This window comes from Emydura macquarii, unplaced genomic scaffold (genome assembly GCF_026122565.2).
Source record: "Emydura macquarii macquarii isolate MOO-44397 ecotype Brisbane River unplaced genomic scaffold, CSIRO-AGI_Emac_v2 contig_3451, whole genome shotgun sequence".
Classification (NCBI taxonomy): Eukaryota; Metazoa; Chordata; order Testudines; family Chelidae; genus Emydura; species Emydura macquarii.
Window position 1 is genome coordinate 8623418 of NW_027133588.1, and position 14137 is coordinate 8637554.

Sequence of the window (14137 nt, forward strand, 5' to 3'; positions counted from 1 at the left end):
ATCTGGAGGAGCTGAGGGAAAACTGTAGCCAATGTGGGGTAGAGGAACTACTTTAGTTGGATATGTTGCCCAGGTTTTTTGTTTAACCAGTGAATTGGGGCAAGTGCCTGAAACAGACTTGGCTTTGGTGGTGGTTCTTTCCTTGACTGGTGAAAGAGCCCACCTGCCTAAACAAATCCTAATGTTAGACTCTGAAACAAGTAACCTGATTTTTCTGAAGTGCTGAGCATCCAGCACCTCCCACTTACACCAACAGAGTTGTACCTGCTTACGAGGGGGTTGAGTTTGGTTCTGGGATCCAGTTCATGCTTCTATTTTAACCATGCTAGATTAAGTTAATCTTTTTGCTTTTCTAGATAGCTTCCTTCATAATTTTCAGCTTTTGCTCTGCTGCTAGTTTTATGTAAGATTAAGATTTCCCACAATATCAGTGCAGTATAATAAGAGTGTTTCCCTGAGTGCATATTTCATAATGTTGTTGGGGGTATGTTCCTGGCCTTTCTCTGAGTTGCTTTAGAAAGAGGCTTTAAAAATGTGTTCAGGATTAACAACTAGAGTCTTACCTTAGATATGGCTGAAGTCCCACGATTACAGTGGGATGGATTCAAATACAGATGAAGGCTGTGTGGGATTTGTCCAACAGTTTAAGAGTTGTAAGAATAATCACACACACACATTCTTTCCATTCAGAGATACTGGTGACTGGGGTCTTAATGATCCCTCCCACAAACAAGTACAGCTTTCTACCTCAGAGTACAAGGTGGTGTGGAATGGTGTAAAAGTCTTACCAGTGTGAAGTTGGGAGAAGCATCTGAATCACAAATGAGTAATGCAAATAACTCTAAATGAATGCTGATAAATCCTTTACTGTTCAACTTCATTATGTATATGACACACTTCGGAAGAACGGTTTTAGTTGTCGTCTCTAGATCCAGATAACCTAGTCATACCTCTGTAATTAATTACAGTGACTTTAATTGGGTAAGAAGAGTAGCAATGATTAAATAAAAACACAAATGAATTGAATTAGTATAGTTCCTATTTACAAATTTGTAACCAGTGCTACTTTGTTATTCCATTCTGTATCCACCCCAACTCCAGAGGAAACTGATGTCTTTGAACTTTGCCATACGCTGTCCCAGCACTTAAAGGTGCAATAACTACACAGAGTCAGAACAGCATTTAAAGCTCCAGACCTCACAAACATGTTTTAGAGAATTTCAAAATATTTTATAAGGACACTTTTTCTACTATTCCTGAACCTATGAAGTCAGGTGTCTTAGTTATTGTGCCAGGCATAGAGGGATTTATTAAACTCCTATGTACTTTAGGGATAGAAGACCCTTTCCAGATCATTTTAGAAGGGTTTAAAGCCATGAATTTAAAGTCCAAAATCTGAGTCTTCCCAGGACCAGTGTGTGTTGGGTCCCATTAAGAGCCTGAGCATCTCTCCATTTCTATGCTCACAAGGGCTACAAGAGATCAGACTTTAAACTTGTGAATCTTTTGTTGAATCGTGCCCTGACTCTGTGTATTTGTAAATCTTTTGAGTGGTTAGATAAAACATCTCTTCTGTAACTCAGACTGATACGTCTAGAGCCACAGCCCCAGGCAATTTTCATCCAAACTAGCGCTCAGATTTCCAAAAGAGCCTAAGAGTATTAGTGACCCAATATGGAATTGCCAACATTTCCCTAAGCTGATGCCCTAGACAAACAATTGTCGGTTGTTTGCTATGACAGATCTAAGGTCTAATATCTCACAACCCAACAGAGTTAGAAATGGGCGATTTACACCCCTGGAAAGCTAGATTTTCCTCTATCTTTCAATAAACTTGCATCTGCTCCTGGAAGATCATGAGATTTTGGAGTTTAAATTAGTGACATTTGTATATATAGAGAAGCTATTTCAGGATGGCTTGGGGGATTTTAGAAAATCTTTGGCCTTAGGTTTTAAGAAGTTGTTTGTCTGTATTGGAGCCTTTGTTTCAGAAGGGTGATAGATTTTTTCATGAATTAAGAGTAAAAAATTATTTACTGATTTTACTTGTGTGTCTGAATTTGGCGGAGAGTTCATATAAGCTGTTTCACACATATACAGCCTATTCTTTCCTGAACTCGGTTAACAAGTATCACCAAAGCCGATATGAAGGAGTAACGTAAGTAAATCACTGATTGTGTATTGTTACTCAGACAAAACCAACTGATGATCAGTCTTTAGTGTGTTATGTTCCCCTGTACAGCTGTGCTGCAATGGCGTGGCAGAAGACAACTTTACTCTTACTCTATTATACCAGTGCTTAGTTTATGCCAGTGCTTGCCAGGGCTGAGCCCCAGCACTCTAGGTGTGGCAGTTCATAGGGCCTGGCGCTCTGGGCTTGCTGCATCAGTTATGGATGTAAAAAAATTGCTTGAACCCCAGCACCTCTTTCATTACAAATTAAGGACTGCCTGTACCCATATTCTCCTAGTTTTATGAATGCCGCTTCAGACAGCCTGCTACCATACCAGAATGCAGTGCTGGTGGAACTGGAGATGGGAAAATGTTACCTTTCTGAAAGCTTCACAGATCAGGACTGCAGCCTGGAGTGGTGTGTATTGCAGCACCATGAGGTTCCCAAGTCTGGGAAGCAGGCTAGCTACTAGGGGTTCAGGTAGTCCCCCAACTACATTATGTGAGCTTGGAACCCCACACAGCGAAAGAAACTTTTGGTTCCACATGGGGAAAACAAAATCAGAGAGGAAGCATTCAGTGTGGCTACATGAAGGATTGCTCATATGCATCTTAAAAGTATTAAGAGTTGGCAAATGACTTATTTGGATCACTGAAATTATTTTATATAAATAATAGATAGCTGGGGAACTACAAGAAGACAGGAGCGAAGCATATGTTGTACTGATGTACAATAAAGGGAAAGAGATCATGGCAATTACCATTCTGGAAATTTAACCTCTGTTCATAGTTTTAGTCACCTTATTACTAGAAAGCTACCAACAAATAGAAAAAAAAATCATGATTATAGTTCTGAATGAAGCAAGAAATCACTTGGCAATATCTTCACTTGAAAACTTAAGAAGGCACATGTTTAGAGTCTACAAGAAAACCTTTTTGGTTGGTGCAATTATAATTAGACTGGATAAATACGAGTTTAATATACGGGAGGAAGTAATCCTTCACTGCAGGAAGATGAAGTAAATGGCCTAATTGAGCTCTTCCTTTTGTAGAATCTGTAGACAGATTGATTTAGGATAGTGGGGAAAAGTACATGTGTTACACATTCTTCCCTGACGTGCATGCAGGGAGGTGAAAGAAATAAGTATTCCAAGAATTCTAGATAGTTTTAAATGCAAACAAAAGGCCATAGCGATAAAGAAAAGGAGACCCCGGTTATCTCATCAGGTTCTTCCCTCAGGAAAATACGTATTACACAAGGGACAACAAAAGTCTTGAAGGGAAAGTAACATAGAGGGAATGTTTGAGCACAGGATTAGGACTCCAGACCTTTGAATACACAGGTTGTCTTAGGTTATGTCTACATAGCCCTGCAGTTAGAACTGGGGCTATGAATTGCAACACAAACTAGTGTGCTGGGCTGTAACTCTTCCGTGTGGACGCTGTTGATGTGAACTAAAAGGTACGTAGTTTGCATTAACTTATTCCAGTTTAAAGAGGTAAATGTAGCCCAAATTGCTGGGCTGTGTAGACAAACCCTCAGATTCCAACTCATTTGCAACTGTGGGCAAATCAAAACCGTTCAGTTTCCCCATTCTGCAAATTGGGAATTATGCCCTCTAAATTACCTGCTAGGCTTGTGGTGAGACTTTAGTTAATGTTTGCGAAGTGCTTTGAAGATGAAAGGTGTTATGTAAATGCTTTCATATCTGCTATCTAAACATCCCCTTTTCCCAGAATTTCCCCAACCTGTGTGCGTGTAGTCTCGTTAATGAATATTCCAGAGTATGAGACATGCTAGATTTTTTTGTTTTATTACTGCCTTCTGATTTAAATACCTAGATTAAAACCCGCAGTGCTATGTCTAGGATAGATTTACTGCTGAAATTAAGACGTGTGAAACTACTTTCCCACTGCCTTTAGCCATTCAAAGTATCACTTTATCTGAAACAACTCTTGCTATATTGAGGTCTGAAAGATGGAAAGGTCTTTCTCTGGCAGGTCGACACTTGTCACTTTTATGTCTGTTTCTCTTTCTATGGAACAAAATGGTTCATTTTTAGGTGGTGGTTTGAGCTTGTTTGCAGACTGATAGATTGTAATCATCACCTGCATGAATGCCTGTAGCTTTGCAAAAAGTTGCAGTGAATTACCATAAAAATGATGACTAAGCAATCCAGACAAATTAAACTTGATTTGTCTCTGTTAAGAATGGATGTTTACTTCTATGACAAGTAAATTTCACTGCAAACTAGGGTTGGGTCCAAGAAGGATGATGGATGAATATCTTAATCTAACATGCTGCAGTTTTTTATTTACAATAGTGCTGTGTTAACCTGGTGTTTATATATAAATAGTGAATGTTCAGCGACGAAACTGCAAATTGAAGAATAACTCATTTGTTTGGTCATATTGTGAGCCAGTGCTTTTCTGTTATTGGAAAGAGATGCAAATGTAACTGCCAGAAACCAGTACCTTGTTGCATGTTGTTCAAAATTTTGACATTATGTAGTTATTAGGTTGCACAGGCAATTGGATTTAATAGGCTGATGCCAAATGGGCTACCCATGGAAAAAGAAATATTAAATTCAGAGACATCTGCTCCTGTTTTCTAAGTAACATTGCAGAAACTGAGTACACATCACATTAATACAGATGCTTTTTATTATTTGCTAGTTATAATTGAATGCCGTTTTTTATGTGGTTGGTGATGAAAGAGTGAGAGGAACCTCAGAGGGGGGGAATGTTTCAGATTATGTAGACCACAATTGACAGTTCCATAGTCCACCACAAACCCTCTCCTGGCTTGGGTTTTCATTTTGTAATAGGGTTTTCAAGCCATATTTGCAAACCACATTCCACTAAAGCCTTCCCATGTTGATAGCTAGTTGTTCAGTAATGTGCAATGACTGGCTGAGAGGGTTTGCAGTTCAGTCAAACTTTGACTGGAGGCAAAGTATTTAGATGTTAATCTCTCTGCCCTACTACATAATGATGCCTGGAACAAAACCATTAATGGCAGTTGTGATTGAGGCCATCCTTTGAAAAGAAAAATGTGACCTAGAGAGAGATCTGTGTCTATCTTTTAAAAGCTCATCCTTGAGATAGCTCCATATTTGTACATGAAGGAGTAGTGTTGAACAAATACAGCCAAAAAGAAAAAAAATTATTCACAGCTATTCCATCTTTCTCATTCCAGATGAAATGTTCCTTGGGTTGTGTGGTTCTTGTATTCATGTTGAGTGGATAGTCTAGTGAACAAGTTTGTTGACATTACCTGAAACGGCAATTTTCAGCAAACATTACAAGATATTAGTGTAAAAAAGACTACTGAATATCCATAATCATGAGTATTCACCTCAGAAACCTGATTTGAAGACTAAAGGGTCATCTATTCAGAGAAAATAAACTTGTCATGAACTATGTCTAATAAAAAATGCCTCAACTCTTGCATTGCAAATATGAAATACTCAATTCAGTTCTGAAAGGTCTCGGTCATGACTCTGGGCCATATGGAGGAATGAGGAAATCCATTGCTGCCCTGTGCAGGCTATCCTCATTGCTAGACAGGAGGAGCAACAGGCATGGGTGGCTGCTGCTCCTCAAACCATGCAGGTGAATGGGGACTAGGTTGTGCCGCTGTCCCACCAAAAGCCGCATCAACTTATTTCTGTCTCTCTAACAATGGGGAAGCAGATTCATATTCCAGTTTCTGAGGTTGTATGGTTGCAATCCAGCTCACAGCAAATCGTACTAATAGGAAAAGGAGAGGATGCAGTGCATTTTTTCAATAATGCAACTTTCTTTTCCTCTTTGGTTTTGCTGCTTCCATAAAACGTTCAGTCTGAACTGTCATGTCAATCTCAGTCCACCACTTGCAATCTCTATTCTTCAGTCACAAACAGGGGAGAAACTATCAGAAACATCTTAGTCTCTGTCATGGACAACAAAAATGTAACACTGATCTTTTACGTTGTCCTTCACTCACTGTGTGGTAAGTGACTTGAGGATTTTTTTTTTAAACTAATTTCCCCTCCCATCTATCTGACTTTACTGTTGATGTGTAGGAAAAAAATAGTTTTCCATCTCCACATTTCTGAACTTTGCACTGAGCAGCATTTTCCACCGTGGAGGCCAAAGGGAAATCCAGCCCTGTCCAGAAAGTCCAAAAACAACGTTAGCCTGAAGGATGGTGGTTCTAGGAGGATGCTACCTCCGGTGCTAGCAGAGTGAAGCAAATGTCAGACATAGCATCTGAATAAATACAAATTAATCAGCTTCCAGTCAGCTTGGTTTTAATTTCCACGCACATGGAGTGAATGGCTTTTAAAAGGAAAATAGAGCTTTCCTTTATATTGCAGTATAATTTCTAGTTACCTTAATTCTCTCTGTCTGTGTTCTCAGGTTCCCCAGAGGATAGAAGAACAAAGTGATACTTCTGAGGACAGCAGTGCAGGAATCCCAGGCACATGGGGCAGTTGGGGCCCCTGGTCTGCCTGCTCTCGAAGCTGCAGTGGTGGGGTGATGGAGCAAACACGGCCCTGCCTCCCAAGCTCTTACCATGACAGGGGTTATCCTAGGCCAGGGCAACAGTATCCTGCCTTGGAAAGAACTCTTGCTCCCCAACATTTCCGCCGTCGTGAAGATCCTCTGACCCCTTATTCCAGCCATGTCATTTCTGCCATCCGTACATCCGTGCCACTCCACAGAAATGAGGAGCAGCTTCCGAGAGGCCTTTGGGCTTCCGCTTCCTCCACGGGCCGCAATGACAGCCATCTGAACAGAGGAACGGTGAGAGGCAGCCGGCATTCTCAAAGGCACAGACCCAAGCCAGAGAGGAGGTACTGTTCCTGCACACGTAATTGATTCCATAGCTTGGTGCGAATGGTGTATTTGAAGAATGTGTCTCTTCATGCCAGATTTTAAATTAATAGATGGGGAAAATCTCAGGAAAGAATAGCATGGGCTTATAATATCCATGAACCGTTCTGGAAGGCTGCCTCAAGTGATAGCTTGTGATACTCTGCATATTATATTATACTACAATAGCTGCAGTTTGTTTTAAAACCAAACGTGTATTATAATTTTGCCTCCAGGCAAAATAAGACTGCAGGCTATTTTCATATCTCCCCTTAAAATAGTAGTTTCCCCCCATAATCCATTACCCTCTGAAATCCTCATAGTAACCTTAGAAAAAGATAACTATGCCTGGACATTCAGGTACCAATTTTATCAGCCATTCTAATTAGAAATTGTTTGAAATTTTGTGATCAAAACTTGTGATGAAAAATGGCTTTTTAACCAAATTTTGTGTTCTGGTCAAAATTTTCTCTTTTCAACAAAAATTCAAGGACTTTTTGGTTTTCTGGTTGGTTATTTTTGTTTGGTTTTTTGTCGTCCCTTCCCTTTTTCATATCATCTTGCTTTTTCTATGGGAAAACAAAAAAATTCTGTGGAAAAAAATTTTTTTAAACGGAAAAGACTTACCTTGACTAGCCCTGATTCTAATAGCTACTGAAGTCAGTTTATATCATTTTTACGAATCAGTCTTGAGTAGCCCTACTTCTCTATGATTTCACGTTAACTCTAAGTTCCTGTCACTCTGAAATGACAAAACTTCATTAGTTCATGCCAGAATCTCAGGGTTTAAAATATAGATGAGGATGTGATCCTGTACTATCTAGTCAATGTTTGCCTTTCCATGCTATGTTTCTTTGCTCTTTCAATTTTTCTTTCCTTTTTAATGCCAGTCTCCATTTTACTGACACTGAGTAGGAAGATTAAGAACAACTTTTCACAGGGCTCAGCACAAGTCTTTGCACTGTACTATTATTTTAATACATTATTTGTGTTATAGTAATATCTAGAGTCCCAACTAAGTCTGGGCCCTATTGTGCTGAGAATAGTACAAACACGTAATAAAAGACGATCCCTGTCCTAAAGAGCTTGCAATCTAAACTGATGACAGAACCTACCTCTGCAGAATTCCTAGGGGAATGAGCCAAACGGGCTGGCTGGTTGAGAACACTTGCTCTTACCCTGAGATAATTTCAGCAATACAGCTGTGGCTCTCCATATCTGGGGGAAAAGGGCTGAGTTGACAGCTTGCAAGAAACTCTCCAGTCAAAGAGCATCATCATCAAATATGGGAACTTACCTCTTCCCATCTGTGAGACGTGAGCATCAAAGCTTACTTGGAATCAGACTAGGTTCAGATATTGACATTTCTAGTTATGGGTAATTTCACTTTTTTCTAAAACTACAGAAATTAAAGGTCTGAATATATGAATGTCCGATTGAGATTGCACTCTTTAGCTTGCAGAAAGTCAGAAATTGCCAAATGTAAGTTTCTAGCAGCAGTGTTAATGTGGTGCATTGCACAACCATTGTATTTAGTGTTCCTACTTTTCCAGTTAAACATGAACTTAATATATTTTCTTTTTTGTTCTAAATTGCATACCATAAAATATATAGGTTGAGGTACATGACTGAGTTAATCCTGACGCTGGAAATTTGGCCCTGAATCAGCAGTGCAAAGCAGTTCTAAAGCTGTCTGATTCAGCTTGCGGAGGACCTTCCCTGCCTAGGGGGAATCCTGTGGTGGGCTACAGCTTCCATAGCAGTTCTGCTATCAGCCTGCAGAGCATGTATGGGGTTTCTCCCCACTCTGGCTATTCGCAGCTGCCATAGCAGCTCTTGGCGGTCATTGGTGACATATTTTAGAGCAGCCTCTGCAGTGGGAAAAAGGAGACAAAGGGAACATTTGAGAGAGGAGAATGGGCAGAGCATAGTACCAAGCGTTGTGCAGAAGTCAGGATTCAGTACAGTAGCCTCAAATATGGAACCTTAAAATGAGAAGAGCCTAATTCAGCCCTGCTTTCCTGTGTGATGGACGGCCTCCAAGTTTATGGTTGGAATTCTTTTTGTTACACCTCTCTAGGTATGATGCAAGCTTGTGTATACAGATACACAGCACTTTTTCCAAGGACTAAGTCTTGAAAAGAGTGTGATTGATATTGAGGTGTTTACATCTTTTTTGTGTAACAAATTATTTCCTCCTTGTGTAAAATGGTCCCTTGTGGCTTTAGAACCTATTATATTGTCTAACTTTCAGATGTTTTGCTGGTGACTATAAGGACAGAACTAGGACAAACATTTTGAATTTAAAATGAAATGGATTAGCATGGCAGGCCTAATAGGTTTTCTTAATTTTGTAAAGCCCAGAAGTCAAATGTTTGTTGCGAGGGATGGTCCTGTGTATTGTGGCTAGAATCTGAATTCCAAACATTAATGAGCTCTACCTATAATTTATATGCTGTAAAATGTTATTCTTCAACAGCCCATAAAATAGAGAGGTATAAGAAACTGTCCGAAGTCAAAAAAGTCTGTATTTTAACAAAGTTCTACTTTATTACTAGTGGAAAATTTTTGGAATATTTATAATTAGTGTCTCAGATTTATAGATGATTCGTAATTTTAATAGGTTCTATAAAACAATAAAATAGGGATTAAGATTTGTGACTGAGAAGAGCTAACATCTGAGAGCATAGTAAGATGACATGGGACTGTTTCCAAGTCAAATATATTCCACAAGCAATGGAAGTCCTTCAAAGAAGAAAACTACGTTTGTACCTTTTGGAAACAAGTGGAAAAGTTCTCAGGCAGCTGACCAGCAAAACAGAGGAATCAGCAAATGAGAACGGTATTTTATGCACTTTAGAATATAGAGACACACTGAACTATAAATGGCAAAAATCAGCTAATCAGACCGTTAGAAAATTTAAAAGGCAGGGACAACGGACTGGAGGGCTTAGCCCAAATGTTGACCTATTTAAAAATAACTGGATTCTTTTCTGGAAGGAGAGAGAAAATCAGCTTGGCTTTCAAGGCTCTCTGGTGGTTCTGTTCATAGTGTGTATAGGTGGGGGGAGAGGTGTGCTGTTTCAGCCGGAATAGCTAGAGGAATGATGGCTGTGAAGACAAATTGCAAGCATAATGTCTTTAGAAGGATGCGCAGTAGCATAGCCAGATAGCAATTGTGAAAAATCAGGACAGGGCGGAGGGAGGCGTCTATATAAGAAAAAGCCCTGAATATTGGGACTCTCCCTATAAAATTGGGGCATCTGGTCACCCTAAGAGAAAGCAGACATGACTACGTCTTTTCTACAGCTATAGATAGCTTCCGTCCTCCCTGCATTCGTGTCCTGCAGATAGCTGCAGGAAAGAGGGGCCAAGGTGAAGCCCCTCCCTCTTTCAAACAACCACTCCCGGGGCGTGCAGCGGTGCCCGTAGTTTTGGATGGTCTCTCTCCTTGTGGTTAAACAGCACAACCATTTACATTATGGATGCCTTCTTTGTGGGTAGGCTGGGGAGAAAGAGCTCCGAGTACATGCTTTCTCCTCTCCTGCTGATTCTGGGGCAGAAATTCTTATTTATTTTACTGTACACTTGTTGTCGTAGTTGAGACAGAATTATGGGGCCTGTCCCAATTAAGAGAAGAGATCATTGAAGAGTCTGAATTTATTTTTTAAAGGAACAGAGTGCTTTATTATATATCATATTTACAATCAAGAGCCAGCTGCCCCTCTTGCTTCTGGGGAACCATACAGTAGCGGCAGCCTACCTCTGCCTTCCTTCAGGCTCCCTACTCTCCACCCCCTCCCAGCACTGCCTGTCTGCTCATATAGTCCTAGCTGCTCAGGAGTCTTCCACTCTGTTATCCTCTCAGCAGGATCTTCACTCACTTCATTGGCCTCCTCTGCCAACGGCCTGTCTTTCAGGCAGAGCTCAATGAATATAAACTGGGGGGGATTTGAGTGAGAGGGTGCTGAGTCAGCTCCTGAGTCAGCACACATTTTTGACAGGAGCTCATTGCCGTGTGTTGTTCTGAAGCTAGCTCTGTTCCCTAGGAGAGAAAACAGAGGGACTTTTCCCAGTTAAGCACGGTCTTGATTAGAGCCAGTCAGCAAATGGAATTTCGAATGGGGATGAAAAGTCGACATTTTTTTGTGGAATGAAGATTCCAAAATATTTTGCTTTGGAAAAACTGAAACCACCTTATCGAAACATTGTGTTTTGATAATGTCTAAACATTATCTTATATAATGTATTATAAATGAACTGCACAGTTAACTAAATTATGTTAACAATTACATTGAAATGACAAATTTGGAATGAAATGGAAACAGAGTTGGAATGAAATGAGTCAGAACAAAACACCCCAGGTTGAATTGTTTTGAAATTTTACAATAGAAAATATCAAAATTGACACGTTCCCTTTAAATGTTTTAATTTTAACTGAACGTCATTTGCAGAGAGAACTCTGTTCCAATGAAAATTTGTCAACCAGCTCTAGTCCTAATTAATTTCAGTGTTTTATTTTTTATTAACTTTTGAAATTTGATAAATTATTTAATTCTTCAGTGGGATCAGGACCTTTTAAAAAATGCCACCTACATTATGGTGCTCTAAGAAAAGCTTGCTAGCTTTTCTCCAGTTCCTATATTTATCTACATGATCCTTTGCCACAATAAACGTTTTTTTAGAGCTGTGTTGACAGTATTGATGGTGTCAGTGCAAGACTAAAGATATTTTATGAAGATCCAGTGCTAGAAGTCCAAAATAAAAACAGTCACACTCATTCCAGCTATGTTCAGAACTGAAATCTGGGGATTGAGGGGTGTGGGAGACAATTTTGCCTAAATTGTAAAGAAGACTGTTGAAGACTTACATATCCTTGAACTTCTGAGAAGTAATTACAACAAATAAAAACGTTACTTTGTTTGATGGATACTTTATAGAATGCAGTATTTTATTATCATGTGTCAGAAAGGTAAAGGAATCTTGCATCTGTTTTGGGTGAAACAGCAGTATTGGCCACAGTGGAAAACACTGGATGATCAAGGGTGTCTCTGATTTGACCTATTCCCCCCATCAAATCTACATGTGGGCTGAATTGGAAATTGGAAAGCCACTGTGAAAGATTTGAAAAGCATACTAATGGGAGGATGCAAACGGTCCAGTTCCCTGAGCAAATCGTGGGACATGCTTTTGCTATTCCTTTTAATATAAATGCCCCCCCCCCCCCCCCAATAGGTCCTTAAGGTCTTAGAAGTCATTAGAACTGTATTGTGCATGTGCAAAACATTTTCATCTCTAGCTCTTATTTTATGTATAACCTACATATACATGAGGAGCTAGAGGCCCAATTTGCATATAAACGTGCAAGTTTCAGGAGTACAAATGGATGCTTGCACAAATTTTGTACACCCACAAAGCATTTTTCACTGACAAAAATAGTCCTAAATTGCACATTATTTTAAAATGTTTATGAAAGAAGACTGATGAAACATTAATGCTTCTAATCCATTACTAAAGGGAATATAGAGTAATCAGGGTCACTTCATCCCTCCCTGCTATGCCAGGTGTACTGCTTATTTCTGTAAGCAGTGAAATTGAAGAGGGACTACTACCAGTAATAAGTACTATGTGTATTGTAGTTGTGTTCAGGTTTAAGCCTTCTGAGGTAGGGAGCAAGCAAATTGCCCAGCTGTAGCAGTTTGCGCCTGACTCCCTTGCTATTCAGGCCCTCGGCCCCCCACAAACCACATCCAGATGACTACTTCGTGCTCCACCAGTGCGCTTTATTTATAATGGATTGCCCACCACCTTCTAGATACACAGTTCCCACCAGTCACAGGGGTCTTACAGACTCAGCCTTTAATCAGTAGGGTGCTCAACCTTTCCTTGCTGCAGCTTCTCCTGCTCTGGCTACTTGCCCCCTTCCTTTCTTCTTTCATCCTTCATCTTCCTGGGAGCTTTTATAGGCCTCCCAGGTCCTACAGCTGTTCCTCATTCCTTCCTTCTAGGCCAGCTTGCTCAGCTGGCTCCCATCTACCCTTAATTAGGGCTCAGTAGCAGGGTCTTGCCCAGTCTGGCCAGTAGCATCCTGCTATACCCGCACACGCTTTAGTGCTATAAAAAGTGACAATCCTAGTTACAGCTCATTAGAAAATAGATTCTTCTTCCATGGAAAGATTGAACTTTTCAGTAAAAAATAGAAAATGGAAAACTTTCAGTTGACCACTGAATTTTATTTGGAAGTGCCACTGTGGTTCCTCGTGTGGGTTGTGGTTTGGGAAACTCGTGCCCCCACTCATTTGTATAGGCCAGGCTCTCTGGCAGTAGCACGTCTTCCATGATGCACCGTGGTCCATCTCCTCTCTTGCTGTGGCGAGTTGTAAGAGAGATGGTCCAGCTGTGTAGCTCAACCCATAGAGAAGGATGAAGGATGAGGCATCCAGTGCCTATCAAGTGGAACCTTGGTGGCATTTCTGAATAACATTTGGGGGGGGGGGGGGTGTTGGTGTTTTTGATGAAAAGTGAAAATTTTCTGTGGAAAGCAGACTCCTTTTCATGAAAGATTAGTTTAACTCGAAAACCTACTTTTTGACTGAAAAATTTTAACTGGTCCTAATAATAACCTTAAGGCTGCAAATGAGTGAGTTTTTAAAAAGCAGCATTGATGGTCACTAAAAAGTAATTCTGTTTGAAATGGAAAAACCCAGATTATCTTTCAGAAATGGCTTTGAAAAATACTGGATATTGTGACTGAGGAAGCTGTTGACCGTAATAATAATAAACTATTTTTTTACCCCAAAATGTGGGGTAAAGCAGTTAAGTATCTCCTCTGATGAGATTTCATCCAGCTGACTTGCTTTATCTTTCCGGGTCTTGTGGTGGGGGGGATTAGGCTGGGATTTTGTTCTTTTCTTTCCTTTTTTCCTGTCAATAATCCTTAAGGCGAATGCTTTTGTATTAGGAGTTTTCCACATAATCTTGAGGACCTCTTGTTCCCCTAATGCAAATCCCATATGGAACTTGTAGACATCAATATATAATATTGGAATGTTACTAGAGTTCCTTGTCTGGTTCTTAATGCTGTTTTGCATACTGTGCAATCCTT

At 40.1% G+C, this 14137-nt stretch overlaps 1 protein-coding gene across 1 annotated transcript in view; it reads left to right on the top strand.

The window, feature by feature from the left end:
- The window catches only part of THSD4 (thrombospondin type 1 domain containing 4), a 597500-nt gene that overhangs the window by 110944 nt on the left and 472419 nt on the right, over nt 1-14137 (top strand). Inside the window, exon 4 of the mRNA XM_067534792.1 lies at nt 6577-7013. Coding sequence (XP_067390893.1) covers nt 6577-7013 — 437 coding nt within the window. The remainder of the gene's footprint in view (nt 1-6576; nt 7014-14137) is intronic.